Source organism: Schistocerca nitens, chromosome 4, assembly GCF_023898315.1.
Source record: "Schistocerca nitens isolate TAMUIC-IGC-003100 chromosome 4, iqSchNite1.1, whole genome shotgun sequence".
Taxonomy (NCBI): domain Eukaryota; kingdom Metazoa; phylum Arthropoda; class Insecta; order Orthoptera; family Acrididae; genus Schistocerca; species Schistocerca nitens.
This window is the reverse complement of record NC_064617.1, coordinates 674,580,301-674,605,670: the sequence shown is the minus strand read 5'-3', so window position 1 is coordinate 674,605,670 and position 25,370 is coordinate 674,580,301. Positions and strand designations below refer to the sequence as shown.

General features: G+C 39.9%; 1 protein-coding gene across 1 annotated transcript in view; it reads right to left on the bottom strand.

Moving 5' to 3' along the window:
• Window positions 1-25,370, bottom strand: part of LOC126251790 (nucleoprotein TPR-like) — a 419,454-nt gene that overhangs the window by 322,970 nt on the left and 71,114 nt on the right. Inside the window, exons 7-8 of the mRNA XM_049952417.1 lie at window positions 23,893-24,071; window positions 5,721-6,095 (exon numbers count right to left, since the gene is read on the bottom strand). Coding sequence (XP_049808374.1) covers window positions 5,721-6,095; window positions 23,893-24,071 — 554 coding nt within the window. The remainder of the gene's footprint in view (window positions 1-5,720; window positions 6,096-23,892; window positions 24,072-25,370) is intronic.

The following is a 25,370-nucleotide window of genomic DNA, read 5'->3' as shown; positions in this document are numbered from 1 at the left end:
GATCTTTCTTTTTAAAAACCTGGACAATATTTGTCATTTTCAAAGTAGTGTTGTCAACAACAGAAATTCTGTTTGGATTGGAAGTGTGCACAAGTTTCAGTTATCAAATTAAGGATATGATAAAGCAATTGTCTAAACAGTACACATCAGTAGTAATCCCAATTTTATCTTACTAGACATTTAAGGAAAATGTAAAAGTAGACTTAAATATAATACAGGGAAACATTCCACGTGGGAAAAATATATCTAAAAACAAAGATGATGTGACTTACCGAACGAAAGTGCTGGCAGGTCGATAGACACACAAACAAACACAAATATACACACAAAATTCAAGCTTTCGCAACAAACGGTTGCTTCATCAGGAAAGAGGGAAGGAGAGGGAAAGACGAAAGGATGTGGGTTTTAAGGGAGAGGGTAAGGAGTCATTCCAATCCCGGGAGCGGAAAGACTTACCTTAGGGGGAAAAAAGGACAGGTATACACTCGCACGCGCACACACACACACACACACACACACACACACACACACACACACACACACATACACAGACACAAGCTGAAATATCTGCTTGTGTCTGTGTATGTGGGGATGGATATATGTGTGTGTGTGTGTGTGTGTGTGTGTGTGTGTGTGTGTGTGTGTGTGTGCGCGCGAGTGTATACCTGTCCTTTTTTCCCCCTAAGGTAAGTCTTTCCGCTCCCGGGATTGGAATGACTCCTTACCCTCTCCCTTAAAACCCACATCCTTTCGTCTTTCCCTCTCCTTCCCTCTTTCCTGATGAAGCAACCGTTTGTTGCGAAAGCTTGAATTTTGTGGGTATGTTTGTGTTTGTTTGTGTGTCTATCGACCTGCCAGCACTTTCGTTCGGTAAGTCACATCATCTTTGTTTTTAGATATAAAGAATTAATTTTCTGTGTTACACAGGTCAAATGTTAATTCTCAATAAGATATGAGACTTAGCCAACTCCATTTCCAACCTACTTGATGACAAAACTGGGGGAAGTTTTCTCTCCAAGACTTATTTAGCTGACGCCTACTTCCAACTATCAATAGGCAGTTGAACATAGCACTCAGTGGATTACAAGGGCTTACAGATTCTGTATCTGGCTAGAGAGGCTATTCACAAATATGAAAGGAAGTTCTTCTTATAATTTATGGGATTGACTATTTTCATTTCTATTTTCATAGAACAAAATTACACACTATTACTGATCTGGCAAAACTGTACAAAGACTCCAGAGGTGGACATTACATTTAAGTAATTATCCACTTTTGTATAGGCTCACCATGTGTGTGTGTGTGTGTGTGTGTGTGTGTGTGTGTGTGTGTGTGCACGCGCGCCCAATATATATGGATTCTATTCTAAATGCGACAAAGGAGAAGTACAATGACGGAAACCATCGATATTGAGTTGAGATATGGGGAAAGTAAACAATTTTAATCATGCATTAGAAGAACTTATGAATTAAATACATTTAAGTTGTGCTCGTTTGGGTCAAACTGTATGAATGAATTATAGGAATATTTGAACATACTAATCACAATGCATAATTGGAACACATCTTCCCCTCTTATTCTGTAATTAAAATAAAGCTACTGACAGAGGTCCGGTGTGGGTTGCAGTTATTGTATGGTATTGAAACTTGATAGATATGATAATGCATTAATGCAGAACTGACTTACAACGGAAAAAAATTAGTTCCAGTTTAAGCCACCAGGTGCAAATCTGCCACTTAAAGCACGTTGTCGATGTCTCCAGTGCATATATTGAACAAACCATGTAGTTAATAATAAAATCAATATTATGCTTCTCTCAGTAGTTTGACATTTTTTTGCCTGCATCCCATTCCTACTCCATTATATGTGGAAACATTTCTATATGTCTTTCTTGCATTCAACAGTGCCAGGTTTGCACCTGGTGGTAAAAATTGGAGCTAAATTTCCTCCAGCATAATTTATTTATTTATTTATTTTTGCATTAACACATTAGAATATCTACCAAGTTTTGCAGCCATAGGATAATTACAGACCACACTGTATCTCTGTGAGTAGCTGCATTTTAATTATAGCCACATCATACAATTCTTTCATTTTATATTGTTAAAACAACATTGTATAATTTACAATAAGATGAAGGGCATTTGTATGACCCACTATGTACCATAAGAAAATCTTTTGCTTGTTTAAGTGAATTTTGTGCTTGTCTTTAACGAATCACATCACATCTAAACTAAACTTCTTTGCTTTTTATGCTCAACTATATGAAATCAATTGGTTAAAATTATATTAGCTAAGAACACTTTATCTATGAGATGGATAAACATTTCAATCGTATGACATCTGTCTCAGATTCACATTATTAATGACTAACAGCAACTTCCCGTTGTTTTAAGCATCATCCAGACTGTTTTTGTTATGTATGTGGTGTCTTTGTGGGATCGAAAGCAGTAAAGCATACAGTACAGGATGCTAACAACTCCCATTCAGCATAAAGGTCTTATTTTGGTATCCCTTCAGGAGACCTAGACAAGAACTGAGCACCACATTTGTGTGTGGTTGCTGCAGAACCACTCTTGAGGCCTGGTATAGAGGAGAAAACAGAAAAAAATGACATTTGGTGTACCTAGAATTTGGCAAGAATCAACATATCACCTCTCCAACTGCTATTTCCGTGTTGCTGACTTGTCTCATCACAAGAGAGGTAAGAAAACCAATGTTATTGCATACCCAGACTTTCCATCATCTCTTAGGCCCATTACAAACAGTGAGGAGCTTCCTATTCCTCCTCCACCAGTACTGAAGGAGTGTGAAGACGGCAGTAGTGAATCAAATAGCGAAATTGATCACGTAATAGACTTCTCAGTGGATGATGATACAACACCTTACTACTCCATAAAAATTGAGTTAAATGACTTGATCAGGGATCTAGGACTTACAAAATCCAATTCAAAAATTCTAAGATCAAGACTAAAGCAGTGGGAAGATTTGCAAGATATCCAACCAACGGAATCACCATGAAACTTTCTCACTACATCACTCTGACAGACAAACTGTGCTATTGCCACAATATGCTCACCTTTAGCAAAGAAATAGGATTTAACTGTGATCCAAAGGACTGGCAATTCCTCTTTGATAGTTCCTGCAATAACCTGAAAGCTGTTCTCCTCCATAATGGAGACAAGTATCCATCAACCAATCACTCATTCGACACACCTAAAGGATGATTACTCTCCAGTGTTCTAACATCTCCTTCAGGTGGTGAAATATGTTGAACAACAGTGGGATGTAATGTGTGATTTCAAAATGATTTTGTTTTTGATGGGTTTACAAAGAGGTCAGAAATACATGAATCCCTTGTCAAACAGGAAAAGATTCTAATGCCTCCCTCCCATATTAAGCTTGGCCTTTGTAAAAGCATTAGATACATGAGATGGAATAAAGTAACTCCAGAATGTGTTACTCAAATTATCAGAGGGTAAGATAAAGGGCGGAATTTTTGTGGACCCTACATGAAAAAATTACTTCTTGATGACACATTCAACAGCAAGATTCTACCAGTTCAAAGAAAGGCCTGGAAGAAATTCCGGGATGTAGTGAATGATTTCCTAGGGAATCACAGGGTGGACAATTACAGGGATGTGGTAGTGGGCGTTTTGAAGAACTCCACAGCAATGGGAAGCAGAATGTCTCTAAAGTTCATGTACTCCACTTGAATCTAGACGTTTTCAAGTCTTGTATGGGTGAATATTCGGGGAGATGGGCCAAAAGGTTCCATCGGGACTGACAATTGTTTGAAAGAAGGTACCAAGGGCAGTCTAACGAGCGAATCTTGGTGATTACATCTGATGACTGATCACAGAGAGTAATGTAACTTACATGACGAAACATAGGAAGGCAAAATGTTTTTAAGCACACTGTCCATGATATATAAACATTTTCATGTTCTTAAACATTTTTGTCATATATATTTACTGCATTTACACTTTTCAAACATTGTACTTAAGAATTTCTTTTGTTTCATTTCATGGGTATACATAAATGAACATTCACTGTTCCAAATAATTGCACTTTCACATACTGCATCAGAAAAAACAAAAAATCAACTTAAACAAAATCATCTTACATGGTGTTACCTTTACTTCTCCCATTACAAGTTTTGACATCATTACATGAAGTTCATTGCATATTTTAAGAACAAAACAGCATGTTTGCTGTTATGTGTATTAACCTGGAACATATGATGTCACTGAAACATTAATGCAAGAATGTCAAATATTGCACACAGATCATCAAACAGCATATAAACAGTTTCAATCTGAGGCAGAAACTGGAGAGCTATTTCAGAACATTGCCATGGATCATGAGGTTCCATTTGCTGCACTGTCTGGATCTTATATGGGTACCAATGTAAAATAGACCACACAACTTTCTGTACTGTTGACCATAGGATGGACAATTCTCTTGACACCACACAAGTACTATCACTAGCCAGGGCATATGACGCATGGTCAGTTGCAGCAAAAGCAACCTCGTCTGTAACTTCAAATGGGATAGGATGCCTTCCTCTTCCAGGTGTCACAAAGATCACCCGTGTTTCCGAATTTCATTACCATCTCCTTAAAACCATTTAATGAGATCAAGCCTCTCCTCAGGCCTATTAGTTGGCAACAGTCTCAGTGCAACATTGTAACTGCTGCTGTTCACATAAAACAGTTTCACTAACAGTGCATGATCTCTCTTTCTGATAGCCATGGGCTGTTCACCCACATTATGGCTTGTCAAATGACAGCATGGATGTCATACTGTCAGACAAACAGCGTACAGTGCCAGATTTACATCTACCAAGTTTTGGTACTGTACGACAATTACTGCCCACATTGGACAATCGTGAGTAGCTTTAATTACAACCACCAGGAAGGTGTGTTCCACTTATGCACTATGACTAGTATATTCATATATTCTTTTAATTCATTCATACACTTTTTTGGGCCCAAACAAGCACAACTTAAATGTATCTAACTGATAAGTTCTTCTACTGCATGATTCAAAGTGCAAACTTTAATTATTATTACCTGGTACTTCAGAGGTTGAGCGGTCGCTAGGCACATAAATAAGAATGAAAATGTTGTAAATCTTTGACACACACACACACACACACACACACACACACACACACACACACACACACACACAGAGAGAGAGAGAGAGAGAGAGAGAGAGAGAGAGAGCTATATTATTATTTATTTATGTTATTATTTATTGCAAATGTGTGGGGTCTGTTCTGTCAGACATGTCCGACAGAACAGGCACCACACATGTGTACTATGTCTGTAAACTTGACTGCTATGACCTCTTCAATGCTGATGTACAATAATGCCCATACTTCTTTTGGGAATACAACACTGCAAGCAAAGTGATATAAATTGATAGGGACATTACTTTGTAGAGTATGATAAAGTTTAGAACTTAGTTCAGAAGGAAAGTGTGCTTGGATAGCCAAATCAGTAAGGAGACCACTCTCATACAGTGGGAAATCCGGTTTCAAGTCCCAGTACAGAAAATATTTCAACTTTCGAAATTGAATTATTTCAATGCTCGATTGCAGCTGACACCTGTACATCCATCGAGACTTTATTGACTTTTGTACATCCCCCAAAACATTATTATTATTACTACTATTATTTAAAATGAACTTTGTGGTACTTTCTCATACTTACTGATTTTGGAAATATCCTCTCATTATCAGCAGTACTGTTAGAACCAAAGAATCTTTTTGGTGTTGTCTCTGAAATAAACTCTTTTGTAGACACTAATTGTGGTCTAGTGCGTAGATAATCAACAATATCAGCAACTTCTCTGAAATTGTCAGATTTTTCCACACCCACTGTATCTTGCTGCATTTCACTTTTTTCTGTTTCACCAAAGTCATCATCTGTGTTCAAGTTAGTCCTCATATTGGCCATGGACTTCCTCAAACTCATTAGTTCTAGCAACACTTCTTTAAATTTGAGTTCCATTTCTGCATTCTGCTTAACTGCTTCTGTCAGGTCACTCATTTGCATCTTTAAAAGAGGTGTTCTGGTCTCCAGTTCCTAAAAAAGAGTTGTCCTATTACAAACAGTTAACTTACAAGTCAATAAACACAAAGTATAATAAATGTTAACATCATCATAACACATTCGGTAGTTTCTTATTTACAAATCTCTTAAAAAAAAAAAAAAGAGGGAATTAATGGCTACTGTGAATGGCACCACCAATAATACTGTTTACAACCTGAAGCAAAACATGTGAACTATGCAAATTTTCATAACATTTTGGAATAAAATATTACATAGGTTGGTGATGCAGATCAAGCTTTTGCTTCCAGGAGAGAAAGGTGAGCAATGTACAGACAAAATTGGTAAACAGGATTGACGAGTGCTGGTTTAGGATAATGAGCAGCCTTTTGTGAGTGTTTTGTGTACCTTTTCTGAGAACATACAAGCTACCCCCTGAAGTCAAATCTAAAATACCTCAAACAAAATTTTAAGAATCCAACATTTGAACAATGTAGTTGAACAATTTCATTTTATTGTTTGAGTGTGAATTTGATATTGGTGGTAATTCAAGAGTAATATCAAAACAATAAATTTAAGAGAACTTCACCTCCAGTAAAAGAATCTGTATGTTTGACATTAAAGTGGACATCCAAGTTATAAAGAGTTATTGATCTTATGTTCAGTTTGAAGAGATTAACTGACATTTAAGTGATATATTTCAATGTTATGTGGCATTGTTGTCAAATAGTATCTGTGGCCGACAGAAATTTAATGACACAATGTGTCATTGTCTTAGGGAAAAGGAGAAAGTAATTCTTGCACAACGATGACTTATTTCAAATTTAAAAGACAGTCCTTTCTTAACTAGGCTGACTAAACTATCCTGCTACATATATACGCAGAAACTGGACTATTTTCTATTATGGAAGGTATAACTTAATTTCCACCAACTAACACAGTCATTTACATCAATGAAAGAAGCCACTTGAAGACTATTTAACTAAGAAGACATCTGAAGAATATTAACTGATTTATAATACACCTGAAGAACGAGTACAACGCCCTACCAAATTCAGACTATGTCGAAAGGACTCTATGGGTTGCTATAACTGAAAGACACTCAATTATCCATCCATTATCAACTGAGAGATTACACAGACTGTGCAGACCAGCATCACAGCTAAAATTGGGATGGGTCTCCTCAGACTTCTAATTCTAATTTATCTGTAACTTGTAATGGTTTTTATTCACAGATGACAAATTAAAGTTTTTATTCGCATAAATGAAAAGTGTTTTGAATAAATATTTTTTATTCATCAATAACAAACAATTTTTCTCTGTATTTGTTATTCATTATTCAAATAAATTTTGCCCAACTCTGGTGGTAAGAGTTTGCATTATTATATGAGGAAGCATCGGTCACCTACGGCAAATTCCACTAACCTTTGCAAAGTGTTCTCGTGCATGCTCTCTAGCACAGTGTGAGACCATTCGGATGGGCCATGCTCTTGGGGGTCTCTAGTATATAGGCAGTAGGGGGCGTAGTTAATATCTTGGTTGTAAGAGGGGTGACTGTAAACATTTTGTTGAAACTGCTATGAGAGCACTGTAATCAGCCAGGATGGAACAACCAGTAGGATGACTAGTAGAACTGAGTTTATGGAGCATTGCGAGTGTGAGGAGGAAGATGGACTCAGGTGATAAGTTTCTAGGATGAGCCTACTGTTTTGAGCAGGAAGAAAGATGAATGTATTAGTGAGCACATCTTTGGACCGAGACGGAAATCAGCCCCACATTTAACTGACATTCTGAATACTTATATAAACCTTTTACGAAGCCAACGAAAATCTAAATGTGCATGACTGCTCCTCCTCAGTTCCAGTCCAGGCCTTTACCACAGCACCATCTTGTTCAGTGGGAGCAGTTGGGGGTTCATGGTGGACTTGTGCGATAGTAGTACAGTTAGGGGCAGACATTCTTATACACCTAATCACTGTCATTCATCATCACAGTGGTAAAGCAATGGTCAGAAGGAAAATAATAAGGTAAGGATCCATTTTCAAGTCATGAATGGTTATCTGTTCTGTACCTGTGATAGGGTTTTGGGAAGGAAGGCAGAGCCAGGTCTGAGGAGTGGATTTCCTACAAATTTACCAAGGGTTGGATGGGAGGAAGCACAGATGGATAACAGTTGCAAGAGATGTGTTAAGACAAACTACTAAGGAAAGGCTGGGTGGAAGGTGGAGATGGTCATAGCTGGAGGTTTAAGATGAGGTACAAAATGCAAGTTGGTTGGTTGGTTGTTTGGCTGATTGGGGTCGGGGTGGAAGAGGCTACGCAGCAAGGTTATCAGTCCTCAGGTCAAAGGTTTGTTCATTTGGATATACTGACATCCACCAAGAATGTGTTCAGATAGGGAAAGTGAACAAGTGGTAAAAGCGATGCACTGAAGCTAATACTGATGCTAGAGCTGAAAAAAATGCTTTACAAAGACATGAAAGTATATGGATTGAATAAGTACATAGATTAGAGTAGAAGTGGTCTCTCAGGGCTCAGCCACGACAAGAGAAACCCCACCCACATACGACCCCTGCCAACCCGATTAAGGGTGAAGATATCTACAGAATAAAGAATGCCTTTTAGTCAAGAGGTCCATAAAAGTAAAAGGGAATGGCTAAAATGTAATAGACATCAGCTGGAATGTCAATAAAAGGGTACAAGGTGTATTAAATAAGTAATGCAACACATCCCCCCCTCCCCCCCTCTCCTCCTGAAAGCAGGTTGGTTTTATTCGGGATTCCAATACACCATATTATTCCCCACTTGTTTAGCTACAAATCTGTTTTAACATATCTCTGTGCAAAGTGATGGCCTTATGGCACCTTACTGGGAGAGCCTGAATGCCCACATGGTACCACTCTATTATTCAACATTGGAGCCAATATCCCGCTGCATCAATAACGTCCCCATCATTCACATACTGCCTCCTTCATTGGGCTAAACAGGTAGAAGTCGGAACATTCAAGACCTGGGCTGTACGGTGGATAAGGAAGAACAGTTCAATGAAGTTTTGTGAGTTCCTCTCAGGTGCGCATACTTGTGTGAGGCCTTGTCTTATGAAGAAGGAGAAGTTCATTTGCATTTTTGTGGGAACAAGCACATTAAACTAGCTTCTTCAATTTCCTGAAGGTAGCACCTGGGAAATCGGACAAGTTTGCGTGATTTTGTGGCAATGACGACAGGTGCCTCATCCAAAGATTTAATCTGCTTTCGTTCACTGCCAGGTCTCCGTAGACATTCTGCTAGCACCTATGAGTATCTAGGATAACCAGGTTTTCTGACAAAAGAAACTTAATGACAGCTCTCTGCATGGAACACATCCCAATCACAGACACCACTCTGAAGGTTACATATAACACCACCACTTATCAGGACTTCATGATACTGTAGTGGCTGAAGTGGGAGTATTCCATGATGTAGCAAAACAGATTCCACATTTTTTTCAACCGAAATTGGCTACAGGAAAAATGTATTGCATTACTTACTGCATGCCCCTTGTACAATGGTGTATCCCTACCATTAGAAAAGGAGGGCTGAGTGCCATGAGTGCCTGGATAATGTGGAGTTTACCACAGGGGGCAGAAGCCACCAAATGTTATTCCATCCCCGAGTGAGCAAAGGCCTTACTTGCACCTGCAAATCTGCACCTGGGATTGTCAAAGCCAATGGAGTAGCAAGTAATCATGTCTCTATCCAAATAGTCGATCACTTCATTCCCTGAGACACCCACATGACTTGAAACCCATAGCAAGACAACAGAGCAGGCAGAATGACTAGTTTCAGCGAGAAGTTCATGAACAGCGAGACCACAGGGTGACAAGAGTAACACTGGTAAGTTGCCTGGAGATTGCTTATTGAGTCACTACATATTAAAACACAGTCAAGGGAGGCTTGCTTAAAACAATGGAGAGCTTTGTTAATGACTACCACCTCTGTCGTGTAAAGACTACAAGTTCCCAGCAAATAATGGTGTCCCTGGTCAGCAGGAGATGTAAAAGTGTATTTTGTCTTATCCACATCTTAGAACTGACACTGTAAATATAGTAGTAACCAGAAATTTGCAAAGAACTGAAAGTAACATGATCAAAGATCATGGGGAGGACTGAGACACTATGCCCTTGAAATAGATCGGTCCTAATTCATGGACTGGGTACCGACCGAAGGAGGTGTGCAAGGAAACATGATGACAACATCCTAAGGTGAATAGGCGGAGATCTTGGCAGAGGGCTGTAGGCACATTCCAACTAGTAGATGGCTATGAGCAAGTGTGTAATACTCAACACGGAGCCCAGTGGGACACCATTCTCTTGGACTCCTGGAAAGTTGAGTGACGTAACTACTCCAATCCAAAACAACCAGTGGGATAAAAACTTTTGAATAAAAAGTAGTAGCAACACTTGGAAGTTTCAAAGAACCTCACAGTTTGCTGCTTTGTCGCCAGAACTGATTGTGGGCCCTTGGTTCTCAATTGAGTGGAAGGACTAAACCAGATACTTCAAAGGTTCTATGACGTGCTAGGCTGCAACTTCCTGGTCTTGGATGATAGGGCTGAGAAACGTAGCCCCCCCCCCCACATGGATCAGGTATACACTGCATATCAGAGGCTGCTACTCAGGTTAGCTGACTGCGTGTGGGGTGTGACTCCCCATTCAATCCAGATAATGACAGTTGTAGGAAACCTAGGAGTATCTGTGTAAGATTGAAAGAAATGCCTTCCACAGGTGGGAGTATTAAAATCCTAATGGTAAATTGCCCAAGCATCTGCAACACAGTGCCATAGTTTGAAGCCCTTGTTAAAAGGCAGTGAGGCTCACATTCACTAGGTACACAAAGCTGATTGAAATCTGATGACATTTTTGAGGAAAATTCAAGTGCATATCGAAAGTATAGGCAAATGGGAAATGGAGGTGGTGTATTTGTCGCAGAGGACAATAAACTCAAATCTAGAATATAGCTCAAGTGTGTGAGACCCATACCAAATAGGACTAACAGGGGATATTTGACATATACAGAGAAGAGCAGCACAAATGAACATAAGTTTGTTTAATCTGCAAAGGAACTGAACTGGAAGACTCTTGAAGGCAGAAGTAAACTATCCCAAGACAGCCCGTTAACAAAGTTTCAAGAACGGCTTTAAATGATGACTCTAGGAATATAATACAATCCCCTACACATCACTGACATAGGAATCTTAAGGATAAAATAAGAATAATTACTGCATGCACAGAGGCATTCAAACAATCTTTCTTCTCGCACTACCTACATGAACAGAATGGGAAGAAACACTTATAGCTGGTACAATGGAATGTATCTTCCACCAGGCACCTCATGGTGGTTTGCAGAGTATAGATGTAGATGAAAGCCCTGGTCATGGAGAATAAATAAAATGTGATGACACCTGGCGGTGTCATATGCCTCACTTAGATCAAAAAAAGATTGCAATAGGGTGTTGGCATTTAGAAAAAGCCTCTTGGACTGCCGTTTCCAACCTAACCAGATTCTAAGGCCCCTTCAAAAAGAAGGCGGTGCCCATTTACGTCCCCAAGTAGGAGAAAATGGGGGGCAAGGGGGGGAGGGGGGGGAGCAGGGAGATGTTGGGTGTCAACTCAGTCTAAGTAAGTGGGCTGCCTGACGGTATATAAACACTGCAAATGGTGACCAATGAGGTCCTTCATACCAATACTGTTATTGCTTCCAACATGGTATGAAACAGCAGCCACTAACAGAACATCTATGCAAACCAATGTACAGCTCATCAGGTGATGCCTTTTCAAGGCTACCACAGTTCTGAAAAAAGCAAAATAGCTACAGTGTGTTGAAGAATGGTCATCACTGAAGTGAGTTGTTGTATAGCGACACAAATTGCACAAGAGGAAGAAATAACATGTTGTGGTTCCAGCAAGCGATAGTAATATCCATTATACTTCCAATGAATGATGATGTTATGGATACCTAGGTTAGGCGTGTAGAGGTTAGAAGTACAGGTCATACCTCACTATCACTGCATGCCACCAGTAGGGATGGAACCATATCTATGAGCTTTGGTTCTGAATCCAAATGTGAGGGGGAATCTGGTGCCTCCAAGAACACTGGAGTAGCCTTGTCCTGATTCTTCTTCTTCTTTTTCGTAGTCTTTGGTGGCTGCGATGCTTGTGAGGGTTTAGCTGTGAAGAGTGTGAGGACGGATGAAGAGTGAGCAACCCTGGGGCCTGGGACCCATAGGTAGCAATTTCTTCAGTCGTTGGCTCTTGTCGGGCCTCTGTCACATGTAGACACTGGAGGAGGAACCTACATCTGCAGCTAGGCGCAGTGTATGATTCCTGAAGATCCGCCAGGACAGGCACAAGAAGGCAGAAGGGTGGTGGGCGAAATGGTTTGAAAACGAAACTGAGGTTGCCGAAGTGATGGCTAGGATTTTCACCTAACTAGTCATCATGTCAACATGATTTAGGTGTTCATTTTGTTTTTGTGCCTCAGTATATTCCTGTATTTTCTTTCCTTTCTTGAAGACTGGAGAAACCTATGAATGTGGAGGAGGATCTGTGCAATTGACACACAAAGTTAGCTGTTCACAAAGACTATTTTTGAGGACTGACCATCCACAGCTGCGTAATTTTGGGTCCACCGTGCAGCAGAGTGACCTATGAGCAAAGCACACGCATCAGTAGCAATTCACAGTTGGTTGGACATAAAATTTTACTTCACATCTGTATACCGTGACACTATCTTTTTCTGGAATGGCATTCCCTTCAAACACTAACATAAAGGTACCTGTATGTGTTTGATTATCTTTGGGACCTTTCTAAACACATTGAACAAAATGTACACCTTGCTGTTCAAGATCAGCCTGTAGCTCCTTGTCTGTCTGGAGGATGAGGCCTGTACAAGGTAATTTCTTGAACCATATTCAAAGCTTTGTATGGGGGCAATGGTCATTAGTATTTAACCCAGACTTGCCTGAAGAGCTATAGACTGTGCACAAGGAGGCTTTAATCAGTAGTAATCCACTTTGTATTTTTCGCAAAGACACAGCTTCTACAGATTTGTCTTCAGTATGTTGCACAAAAAATAACTGTTTTGTCCCAGTAAAAGTTCCATCAGTACGAGTGCATACAAAGTACTGGATAAATTGTTTCATTCCCAGATGTCTGGCTTGTCCCACTTCCCATGGAGTAGCAACAGTATGGAAAGCAGTAGTGTTATAAGTTATCAATTTGAGGTGTCTAGACCTGCCTGACGAAATGGGTGGCCACTGGGCTCTCCCCATAGGTGCCACCCAGCCACAGCAAAGGCCATCTGGCACAATTGCCATTTCCAGGGGTCCTGATGCCCCACAAAGACTAGAACCAACTTCTTGGCATGCATGTAGAACAAGCATCTCAAGCATCAGGAGTGTGATTTGGCTTTGAAGCATATGTAACAGTCTACACATGTGTTCTGTGCAGATGATCTTTAACAACACAGTTAGTAGGCGTTATTGAATGTGTTCTTATTCAGTCGATCCACACTCGAGAAAAAATTTGGGAAATGAATGTCAGAGCCCAAAAGGGGAGCAAAAATTAACTTCAACCAAGAGATGGTGTAAAATAAATGAAAGAATATTCCGAGAAAGAGCAAAACCTAGAAAATAGCCAGGTCCACATCAAGGGCTGGCACCATGGTAAAGAGAGTAAGACAAGGAAGGATAGACAATGATGAGAGATTTCAGTACAAGAAAAGAAGTAAGTGCTGTAACAGCTTGGAGTACCGTGCTCGCCAGGAACGTACAGTATAATGTTTTCCTGCGTCAAATTTCCCATGTTTACAAAGTTATTTCGCAACTGATTCTCCATTAATATATTTATAATCTTCCTGCAATTTATGCTTTATGAAAAAATGTTCATGGAGAACATGGAGAAATGAACTGACATAACAGACGTAAAATGGCGCTCGCCATCAAGTATTTACAAACGTTATATGGTTGAGTTTCTCGACACCAAGGTGCTCTACTCCACAGATCAGTGCCAGTAAATGGGTAAAAGTAGGAACAATCTGTGCTCTCCTGCAGCTGCCAATTGCTATTTGATGTGTTGGCTGATGGGAGTAACAAGGATAATTCGAATAAAGTATCATAACCAATCACAACTGGTTCCAAACTCTCTCTACAGCACATATGTAGCTTTGAGTGTGTTGTAATCATACGGACACCTTTGCATTATTCAAACAGTATTTCGTGTTTGGTCACTTGTACTGCTAGTTTACACCTTCGCTCCCACTGCATTACTCAAATCTTTCTGGTTCAAACATAGCACCAGTTATGTATTTCTTCATACTTAGCAAGATGTGCAAGAAATTATTCTCGTTGTCAAATGCAAATATTTATGTAAGTATTTATTGCAGCGTTTCAACATCTACATGGATACTCTGCCAATCACATTTAAAAGCCTGGCAGAGGGTTCATCGAACCACCTTCACAATTCTCTATTGTTCCAATCTCGTATGGTGTGCAGAAAGAATGAACACCTATTTCTTTCCGTACGAGTTCTGATTTCCCTCATTTTATTGTGGTGATCGTTCCACCCTATTTAGGTCGGTGTCAACAAAATATTTTTGCATTCGGAGGAGAAAGTTTGTGATTGGAATTTCGTGAGAAGATTAAGTCGCAACAAAAAACGCCTTTCTTTTAATGATTTCCAGACCAAATCCCGTATCATTTCTGTGACACACCCTCCCATATTTCGCGATAATACAAAATGTGCTGCCTTTCTTTGAACTTTTTCAATGTATTCCGTCAGCCCTACCTGGTAACGATCCCACACCGCGCAGCAGTATTCTAAAAGAGAACGGACAAGCGTAGTGTAGGCAGTCTCCTTAGTAGGTCTGCTACATTTTCTAAGTGTCCTGCCAATAAAAGGCAGCCTTTGGTTAGCCTTCCACACATTTTCTGTGTATTCTTTCCAATTTAAGTTGTTTGTAATTGTAATACCTAGGTATTTAGTTGAATTTACGGCTTTTAGATTAGACTGATTTATCGTGTAGCCGAAGTTTAATGAGTTCCTTTTAGCACTCATGTGGATGACCTCACACTTATCATTATTTAGGGTCAACTGCCACTTTTCGCATCATTCAGATATTTATTCTAAATCATTTTGCAGTTTGTTTTGACCTTCTGATGAATTTATTAGTCGATAAACAACAGCGCCATCTGCAAACAACCAAAGACGGCTGCTCAGATTGTCTCGCAAATCGTTTACATATATAAGGAACAGCAAAGGGCATATAACACTACCTTGGGGAACGCCTGAAATCACTTCTGTTTTACTCAATGACTTTCCATCAATTACTACGAATTGTGACCTCTCTGACAGGAAATCGCAAATCCAGTCACATAACTGAAACGATATTCTATAAGCACACAATTTTACTATGAGCCGCTTGTGTGGTACAGTGTCAAAAGCCTTCCAGAAAACCAGGAATACGGAATCGATCTGAAATCCCTTGTCAGTAGCAGTCAGCACTTCATGTGAATAAAGAGCTAGTTGTGTTTCACAGGAACAATGTTTTCTAAACCCATGTTGACTGTGTGTCAATAGACCGTTTTCTTGGAGGTAATTCATAATGTTCGAACACAGTATATGTTCTAAAATCCTGCTGCATATTGGCATTTACGATATGGGCCTGTAATTTAGTGGATATTGGTGTGACCTGTGCAACTTTCCAGTCTTTGGGTATGGATCTTTTGTTGTTGTATATGATTGTTAAGTATGGAGCTAATGCATCAGCATACTCCGAAAGGAACCTAATTGGTATACAGTCTGGACCAGAAGACTTGCTTGTATTAAGTGATTTGAGTTGCTTCACTACTCTAAGGATATTTACTTCTACGTTACTCATGTTGGCAGCTGTTCTCGATTCGAATTCTGGAATTTTTGCTTCGTCTTCTTTTGTGAAGGCATTTAGGAAGGCTGTGTTTAGTAAATCTGCTTTGGAAGCGCAGTCTTCGATAGTATCTCCATTGTTATCGCGCAGAGAAAGCATTGAATGTTTCTTGCCGCAACAGTCTGGATGATTGACCGATCTGGCCTTGTAACACTAACCAAAATGGCCTTGCTGTGCTGATACTGCGAACGGCTGAAAGCAAGGGGAAACTACAGCTGTAATTTTTCCCGTGGGCATGCAGCTTTACTGCATGGTTAAATGCTGATGGCGTCCTCTTGGGTAAAATATTCCAGAGGTAAAATAGTCCCCCATTCGGATCTCCGGGCGGGGACTACTCAAGAGGACGTCATTATCAGGAGAAAGAAAACTGGCATTCTACGGATCAGAGCGTGGAATGTCAGAGCCCTTAATCGGGCAGGTAGGTTAGAAAATTTAAAAAGGGAAATGAATAGGTTAAAGTTAGATATAGTGGGAATTAGTGAAGTTTGGTGGCAGGAGGAATAAGACTTCTGGTCAGGTGAATACAGGGTTATAAATAAAAAATCAAATAGGGGTAATGCAGGAGTAGGTTTAATAATGAATAAAAAATAGGAGTGCAGGTAAGCTACTACAAACAGCATAGTGAACGTATTATAGTGGCCAAGATAGACACGAAGCCCACGCCTACTACAGTAGTACTAGATCTGCAGATGACGACGAAATTGAAGAAATGTATGATGAGATAAAAGAAATTATTCAGTTAGTGAAGGGAGTCGAAAATTTAATAGACATGGGTGACAGGAATTCAAGAGTAGGAAAAGGGAGAGAAGGAAACATAGCAGGTGAATACGGATTCAGGGTAAGAAATGAAAGAGGAAGCCGTCTGGTAGAATTTTGCTGAGAGCATAACTTAATCATAGCTAACACTTGGTTCAAGAATCATAAAAGAAGGTTGTATACATGGAAGAATCCTGGAGATACTGAAAGGTCTCAGGTAGATTATATAATGGTAAGACAAAGATTTACGAACCAGGTTTTAAATTGTAAGACATTTCCACGGGCAGATGTGGACTCTGACCACAATCTATTGGTTATGAACTGTAGATTAAAACTGAAGAAATTGCAAAAAGGTGGGAATTTAAGGAGATAGGACCTGGATAAACTGACTAAACCAGAGGTTGTACAGAGTTTCAGGGAGAGCATAAGGGAGCAATTGACAGGAATGGGGGAAAGAAATACAGTAGAAGAAGAATGGGTAGCTTTGAAGGATGAAGTAGTGAAGGCAGCAGAGGATCAAGTAGGTAAAAAGACGAGGGCTAGTAGAAACCCTTGGGTAACAGAAGAAATATTGAGTTTCATTGATGAAAGGAGAAAATATAAAAATGCAGTAATGAAGCAGGCAAAAAGGAATACAAACGTCTCCAAAATGAGATCACCAGGAAGTGCAAAATGGCTAAGAAGGCATGGCTAGAGGACAAATGTAAGGATGTAGAGGCTTATCTCACTAGGGGTAAGATAGATACTGCCTACAGGAAAATTAAAGAGACCTTTGGAGAAAAGAGAGCCACTTGTATGAATATCAAGAGCTCAGATGGAAATCCAGTTCTAAGCAAAGAAGGGAAAGCACAAAGATGGAGGGAGTATATAGAGGGTCTACCGTATTTACTCGAATCTAAGCCGCACTCGAATCTAGGCCGCACCTGAAATATGAGACTCGAAATCAAGGAAAAAAATTTTTTCCGAATCTAAGGTGCACCTGAAATTTGAGACTCGAAATTCAAGGGAGAGAAAAGTTTTAGGCCGCACCTCCAAATCGAAACAAAGTTGGTCCATTGTAATATGAGACACAATTTAGGTCGAATGAATGACGATACAGCTACAGTAGTTTGGTTCGAGTCGTAAGCTTAGCAGTTAAGCTTTACCAGGTAGCCATTGTTATGCGTCAGGCCTGTATTTATACGGGTACCCTTCCTTTTTCACGTGCTTCGTCTGGTTTGAATCGAGTGCTTATTTTTCTTTGATCTGATAAGTGCTGTTCTCTTTGTTATAGCTGTTTACGTCACTCTACGCAGAAAATGCGTGATTGTACTGTGTCATGCATTGTTTGTCGCATTCTGATAATGTGTGTTTATGACCTATCGCTGCTCATGGCATGGCTTCTTTTGTGCGCGGTACCGCCGCTTACGATAAAAAAAAAGAGAGAGGAATTGTCTCATTAGCAAAACAATGGCAAGAGACTGCTATTTGTTGTTACTTACACTGCTGCTTTCTTTGATGATGATCAACAAGAACCAAATAATAGACTGCGTACAATAGAAGATGTTCTGAACAAGAGTTTAGCTAAAATTTTTCGCCGTTTGAAAATCTTTGCAGACGCCTCTTTAGTACATTACATTCTGCACAGAAATTAGAGTCATCTTAGATTTAAAAATCTAGTCAATTGCCGTGCTTCATTTCTGACTGTATCAGTATTAGGCATAAGAATAATACAAATATAAACATGATATGTACATTCTTCCGCATTTGCTGTTGTGTCATTCTAGTTTAGTAGTTTATTAGGCAGACAGGATATAAATGAGACAGCAGAAAACACGAAACAATACATGGCAAAATGTTTATATTCGTATTATTCTTATGGTGAAGAGAATACTGCATGTGATTCACAATTCACAAAATTTCCTATTAGCAACCATTTCTTCTCACAGGTAGCAAAATATTCAGAACGTAGAGTTGGCCATATTGACGAGTACAGTTGGCCATATTGACAAACATCCCAAACAGTCTTGCCAGTCGGATTTTCGTAGTACATTGAAATGCTGCTACATTTGAAGATGAACAATACGGAATTTGTATTTACTTCATTGGATATGTATGAAAATGCAGTGGTCGAAACTCGGGGCGGAGAAAAAAAGCTCGTCTTCCACCTTTTTTTAATTTATTAGCTGATGCAGAGGTTTTGGTGCCAGTATTTATCTTTGTGCCTACAAAGCATGCTTGTGTAGCGCTACATTTATTCGACGGCAGAAGTTAGTTGTGGCGGCACCCACCAACATTTTTCAGAACTTCCGCTTGCTTTGCACTCGATTCTGAGCCACAGGCGATTTTTTAGATTACAAAAACCGAAAAAAAAGTGCGGCTTAGAATTGAGTAAATACGGTATACAAGGGCGATGTACTTGAGAACAATATTATGGAAATGGAAGAGGATGTAGATGAAAATGAAATGGGAGATAAGATACTGGGTGAAGAGTTTGACAGAGCACTGAAAGACCCGAGTCGAAACAAGGCCCCCGGAGTAGACAATATTCCATTAGAACTACTGACGGCCTTGGGAGAGCCAGTCCTGACAAAACTCTACCATCTGGTGAGCAAGATGTACGAGACAGGCGAAATACCCTCAGACTTCAAGAAGAATATAATAATTCCAATCCCACAGAAAGCAGGTGTTAACAGATGTGAAAATTACCGAACTATCAGTTTAATAAGTCACAGCTGCAAAATATTAATGCGAATTATTTACTGACGAATGGAAAAACTGGTAGAAGCCGACCTCGGGGAAGATCAGTTTGGATTCCGTAGAAATGTTGGAACACGTGAGGCAATACTGACCCTACGACTTATCTTAGAAAATAGATTAAGGAAAGGCAAACCTATGTTTCTAGCATTTGTAGACTTAGAGAAAGCTTTTGACAATGTTGACTGGAATACTCTTTCAAATTCTAAAGGTGGCAGGGGTAAAATAAAGGGAGCGAAAGGCTATTTACAATTTGTACAGAAACCAGATGGCAGTTATAAGAGTCGAGAGGCACGAAAGGGAAGCAGTGGTTGGGAAGGGGATGAGACAGGGTTGTAGCCTCTCCCCGATGTTATTCAATTTGTATATTGAGCAACCAGTAAAGGAAACAAAAGAAAAATTTGGAGTAGGTATTAAAATCCAGGGAGAAGAAATAAAAACTTTGAGGTTTGCCGATGACATTGTAATTCCATCAGAGACAGCGAAGGACTTGGAAGAGCAGTTGAACAGAATGGACAGTGTCTTGAAAGGAGGATATAAGATGAACATCAACAAAAGCAAAACGAGGATAATGGAATGTAGTCGAAAAAGTCGGGTGATGCTGAGGGAATTAGATTAGGAAATGAGACACTTAAAGTAGTAAAGGAGTTTTGCTATTTGGGAAGCAAAATAACTGATGATGGTAGAAGTAGAGAGGATATAAAATGTAGACTGGCAATGGCAAGGAAAGCGTTTCTGAAGAAGAGAAATTTGTTAACATCGAGTATAGATTTAAGTGTCAGGAAGTCATTTCTGAAAGAATTTATATGGAGTATAGCCATGTATGGAAGTGAAACATGGACGATAAATAGTTTGGACAAGAAGAGAATAGAAGCTTTCGAAATGTGGTGCTACAGAAGAATGCTGAAGATTAGATGGGTATATCACATAACTAATGAGGAGGTATTGAATAGGATTGGGGAGAAGAGAAGTTTGTGGCACAACTTGACTAGAAGAAGGGGTCGGTTGGTAGGACATGTTCTGAGGCATCAAGGGATCACAAATATAGCATCTGAGGGCAGCGTGGAGGGTAAAAATCATAGAGGGAGACCAAGATTCAAGTGACTCTGAGCACTATGGGACTCAACATCTTAGGTCATAAGTCCCCTAGAACTTAGAACTACTTAAACCTAACTAACCTAAGGACATCACACACACCCATGCCCGAGGCAGGATTCGAACCTGCGACCGTAGCAGTCCCGCGGTTCCGGACTGCAGCGCCAGAACCGCACGGCCACCGCGGCCGGCAGGGAGACCAAGAGATGAATACACTAAGCAGACTCAGAAGGATGTAGGTTGCAGTAGGTATTGGGAGATGAAGGAGCTTGCACAGGATAGAGTAGCATGGAGAGCTGCATCAAACCAGTCTCAGGACTGAAGACCACAACAACAACAACTTCATCTGAACTGGGAGGTCGGTAAAAGGACCCAATTATTATTTTATTCTGATTGCCAACAATGACCTCTACCCATACTGACTCACAGGAAGTATCTACTTCAATTTCGCGACAAGTTAAACTACTTCTAACAGCAACAAACATGCCACCGCCAACCGCGTTTAGCATATCTTTTCAGAACACCGATAGGTTCTTCACAGAAATTTCAGCTGAGCTTATATCCGGCTTTAGCCAGCATTCAGTGCCTATAATTCTATTAGCGCTTGGAGCTCTGGTACTTTCCCAACACAGCTATGACAATTTACAACTGTTATACCAATGGCTCCTATATCTATGTCCTTCCTGTGTTCAGACTGCACCCTTAGTGACTGAAGCACATCTTGTGTTTTCCTGAGACCCCCTAACATAAAAAACCACCCCGTTGACGCCACACAACCCTTGCTACCCGAGTAGCCACATCCTGCATGTAGTGGATACCTGACCTATTCAGTGGAACCCAAAACCCAACCACCCTTTGGCGCAAGTCGAGGAATCTGCAGCGTAAACGGTCGCAGAACCGTCTGAGCCTCTCATTCAGGCCCTCCATTTGGCTCTGTACCAGAGGTCCACAAATGGTCCTGTCAACTATGCTGCAAATGGTCAGCTCTGCTTTCATCTTGCAAGCAAGACTGGCAGCCTTTACCACTTCTGTTAACCGCTCGATAGTAGAGAGAATCTCTTCTGATCCAAAGCGACACACATCACTGGTACCGACGCGAGCAACCACCTGCAGCTGGCTGCACCCTGTGCTCTTCATGGCATCCGGGAGGACCCTTTCCACACCTGGAATGACTTCACCCGGTATGCAAATGGAGTGCAAATTGGTTTTCTTACCCTTCTCGCCAGCCAAGTCCTTAAGGGGCCCCATAACGCGCCTAATGTTGGAGCTCCGAACTACCAATAGTCCCACCCTATGTGATTGCCTGGATATTGCAGGCTGAGTGGTTTCCTCTGAAATAGGACAGGTGACAGCATCTGGCTCAGCGACATTGTCAGCCACAGACAGCACCTGGAACTGTTTGTCAGACAAACCAGGGAAGCCTTACGTGCAGCCGCCTGGGAAGTCTTTTGCCGCCTGTTTTGCCCTGGGGCGACCTCCCACTCGACCACAGGTGAGGGGTCAGCCTCAGTGCGAGCAGTAACTGTGTTGCTTCGCCCCGGGGCAACCTCCCACTCGACCACGCGTGAGGGGTCAGCCTCAGTGCGAGCAGTAACTGGGTTGGCCACCGATGAGGACCGATCGGAGGACTCTGACGCGCTGGACATCTGCTGGATCCCCAGGGCTGGCCCACAACAGTGGTGCCCATCCACTGCAGCCTCAAGCTGTGTAACCAAAGCTAGCACAGCCTGAAGCTCAGAGCGAAGTGCCACCAACTCGGCTCGCATCCGCACACAGCAATCGCAGTCACTGTCCATACCAAATACCGTGGAAAACTAAACTATGCTGATAAACGGACTATCGGCAAGTGCTGCACAACTCTACCGCAGACCTTGACAAAAACGCATGAACTGTGTCTAGTAATATGCAGATATTCAAGTACCTAACTACCGAAGCACTCGGGTGAAACTAAATAATTTGCCCCTGATAAAGAACTTGTAATATATCACAAAATCGGTTTACTTTCTGACGCAAACGAAAATGCGAGAACTGTGGCTATTAGATTTTAAATTTACACACAGAAACTCAAGAAGCTAAACTATTAAAGCACACATATGATATAATAAAATTTGCTCCTGGTTAGGAACTCGTTTCACTAACAAACAACACCAATTGTGATATATGAAACAGAGTCAAACATTTCTACTTCCCAGACTATTATCAGTTCCAGTTACATCAGCCAAGACTGTTATCAGTTCCAGTTACATAAGTGCATAGGTTTTTATTAGATAATAAATCATTATTAGATAATAAGCAAGACCTTGACAAGTGTTTTGATTCCTACGAGGTGCATATGTCATACATAAGGTGCAAAACAGCAAGGGGAGATTCCTTGTGTAACTTTTACTGTTTAGAACATTATTTCCCACAGTTTACATTTCCCCGCATTTGAAACGTGTAAAAGTGGGGTTTCACTGTACTCAAAAAAGAGTCATGAGCCCCCTGAGGAGCTAGAAATGTACTTTGGGATACTACATATTTTTTACGCCAGCTGTAAACCGGTTGTGAATGAATCTTTTATCATTTTGTTTTCATCCTTAATATCCCATTACTATGCATAAAACCTGCCTTCTCAGTGACTATCTTCAATAATCCTTAGCAAATTCTAGCTTATTTTTAATACAGAAAAGCACGTTGGAACATTTGTTTGCATAATAAATAATTAGTGATTACATGCACTCAGCATTATACTCTTTTACACATATTTTATAGTGATGTTCCAAATGACAAGTGAAATAGAGGACGTGGTTGTTCGCAAGCTCAAGACATTAATCTGAGGATAATACACAAATTTCAGTTTTAGAATCATAACTAATACTATCTGAAGAAGTCTCAGTTTTGGGCTGAAACTGGTTACAGTAAAATAATGGAGCATGCACAACAATTTCAATCACAATAGTCCCCATCTACTAAACTTAGCTACCAAACCACCATTCATAAAGTTCAAAGCAAAAAACGATATGGAACCCAATCAAAGCTGATTAGATTCCGGTAGCATGACATCAAAACTCAATTATTTAACAGAATACAGTATCTGCTTATTAAATATACAACTGTATGTGGACAGCTAATTTTTAAAAATTTAAAAGATCGTCACCTTGTTCTTGCTCTAAAGCTGTCACAGCAAATTAAATTTTATAACTTCCAAGAAAACATACTGCCCGAATAGTTAATTTTCATCCATCAAACTTTTCATATATCTAAAATCTGAATGCTGAAATGTAATTAACGTATTGAAAGTACAAACCTCTATAATAGCATCCATATGCTTTTGAAGGCGACAATTACGATTCTGCTCCTGTTCTAGTTCTTGTAATAGTTCAGCGTGGCTAACAAATATTTGTGTGAGCCTTGTACCAGGTTTCAACATACGTTTTACTGAAGCTAACAATGGAGAGAGATCTTCCACATCTCGCTCCAAATTCTCTGTTTAGGAAAAAAAAGGCAGAAAATTTAGAAGTAAAATGATGGCACTCACCCACCTACAATAAATACTGCTTAATTGGAGGAAGGAATGGCATGTATTTTGTGTATACTTGTCTTAAGATCTATTAAAAAGTACTGAAGTAGATTTTAGAAAAAGTTCTCCAAAAACTTTTTTCACCAGTAAGTCAATAATTTTAATACATAAATGGACAGAGCAATAGACCAAATATGACTGTAGGGAAAGTTTTCACAGGCTGGAAAAAGTTGCACATATCTTTAATTTTGGATTAAAATACATCAGTGTGCAGTAATATGTTGTTAGGCAAAGGAGGGGCTCACACCTGTGAGATGAAGATATTCCAATTACCAGAGACAGGAAAATTTCGCAAAAATGATAACACAAAAAACCCTAAATTGGTGTTTTTTTTTAATATCATGAAATCAATATTTTTTATGAAATATCTTGAAATCTGTCATTTTCCCATATACAAAAAAAAAAAAGTTATAAATCTGAGGACGAGTTCACCAATACTCATAAATGATAGTTATTGAAGGTTTAACTTGCATTTTGCCTTTTTTTCCCCTCAAGACTGAGGTTTGTGTTCAACATTTAAATGACAGTTTGTTCCCTGTACAACAAACTATGTGACGTCTAAAATAGTATCCAAATTGGTAAAAACACCAAATTTAGAAATAAACACACTGCAATTTATAAGAAAGCCAGCAGAATTGCCACAAGAAATAAATTTGGCAAGAAACACTGAATATGGCAAAAATTTAACCAAATATGGAAAAAATGACCGAATATGGCCAAAAAGAGAAACACTGAATGTGGCAGGCAAATGAGTACCAGAGAATTTGGCAAAAACAGTCTCACCGCACTTGGCAAAAAAAAAAAAACAACTCACCGAATTTGGCAAAAAAACCTCACCGCATTTGGCAAAAAAAACCTCACTGCATTTGGCAAAAAAACCTCACTGCATTTGGCAAAAAAACCTCACTGCATTTGGCAAAAAAACCTCACCGCATTTGGCAAAAAATCCCACCAAATCTGCTAACGAGTAACACAAAAATCGCCATAGAAACAACACAAGTGCCAAAAAATAACACCGAAACATGATTTTTAAAAAATAAAACCAAAACTTGCAAAAAATACACTGCAACTGGCAAAAAATGCACTAAAACTGGCAAAAAAATAACCTCAAATTTGGTAAAAAAATACCATCGAAATTTGCGAAGAACACTGAAATTGGCCAAAAATTACAAAAGTTGCAAAAAACAAACTAATTCAGTAAAAAA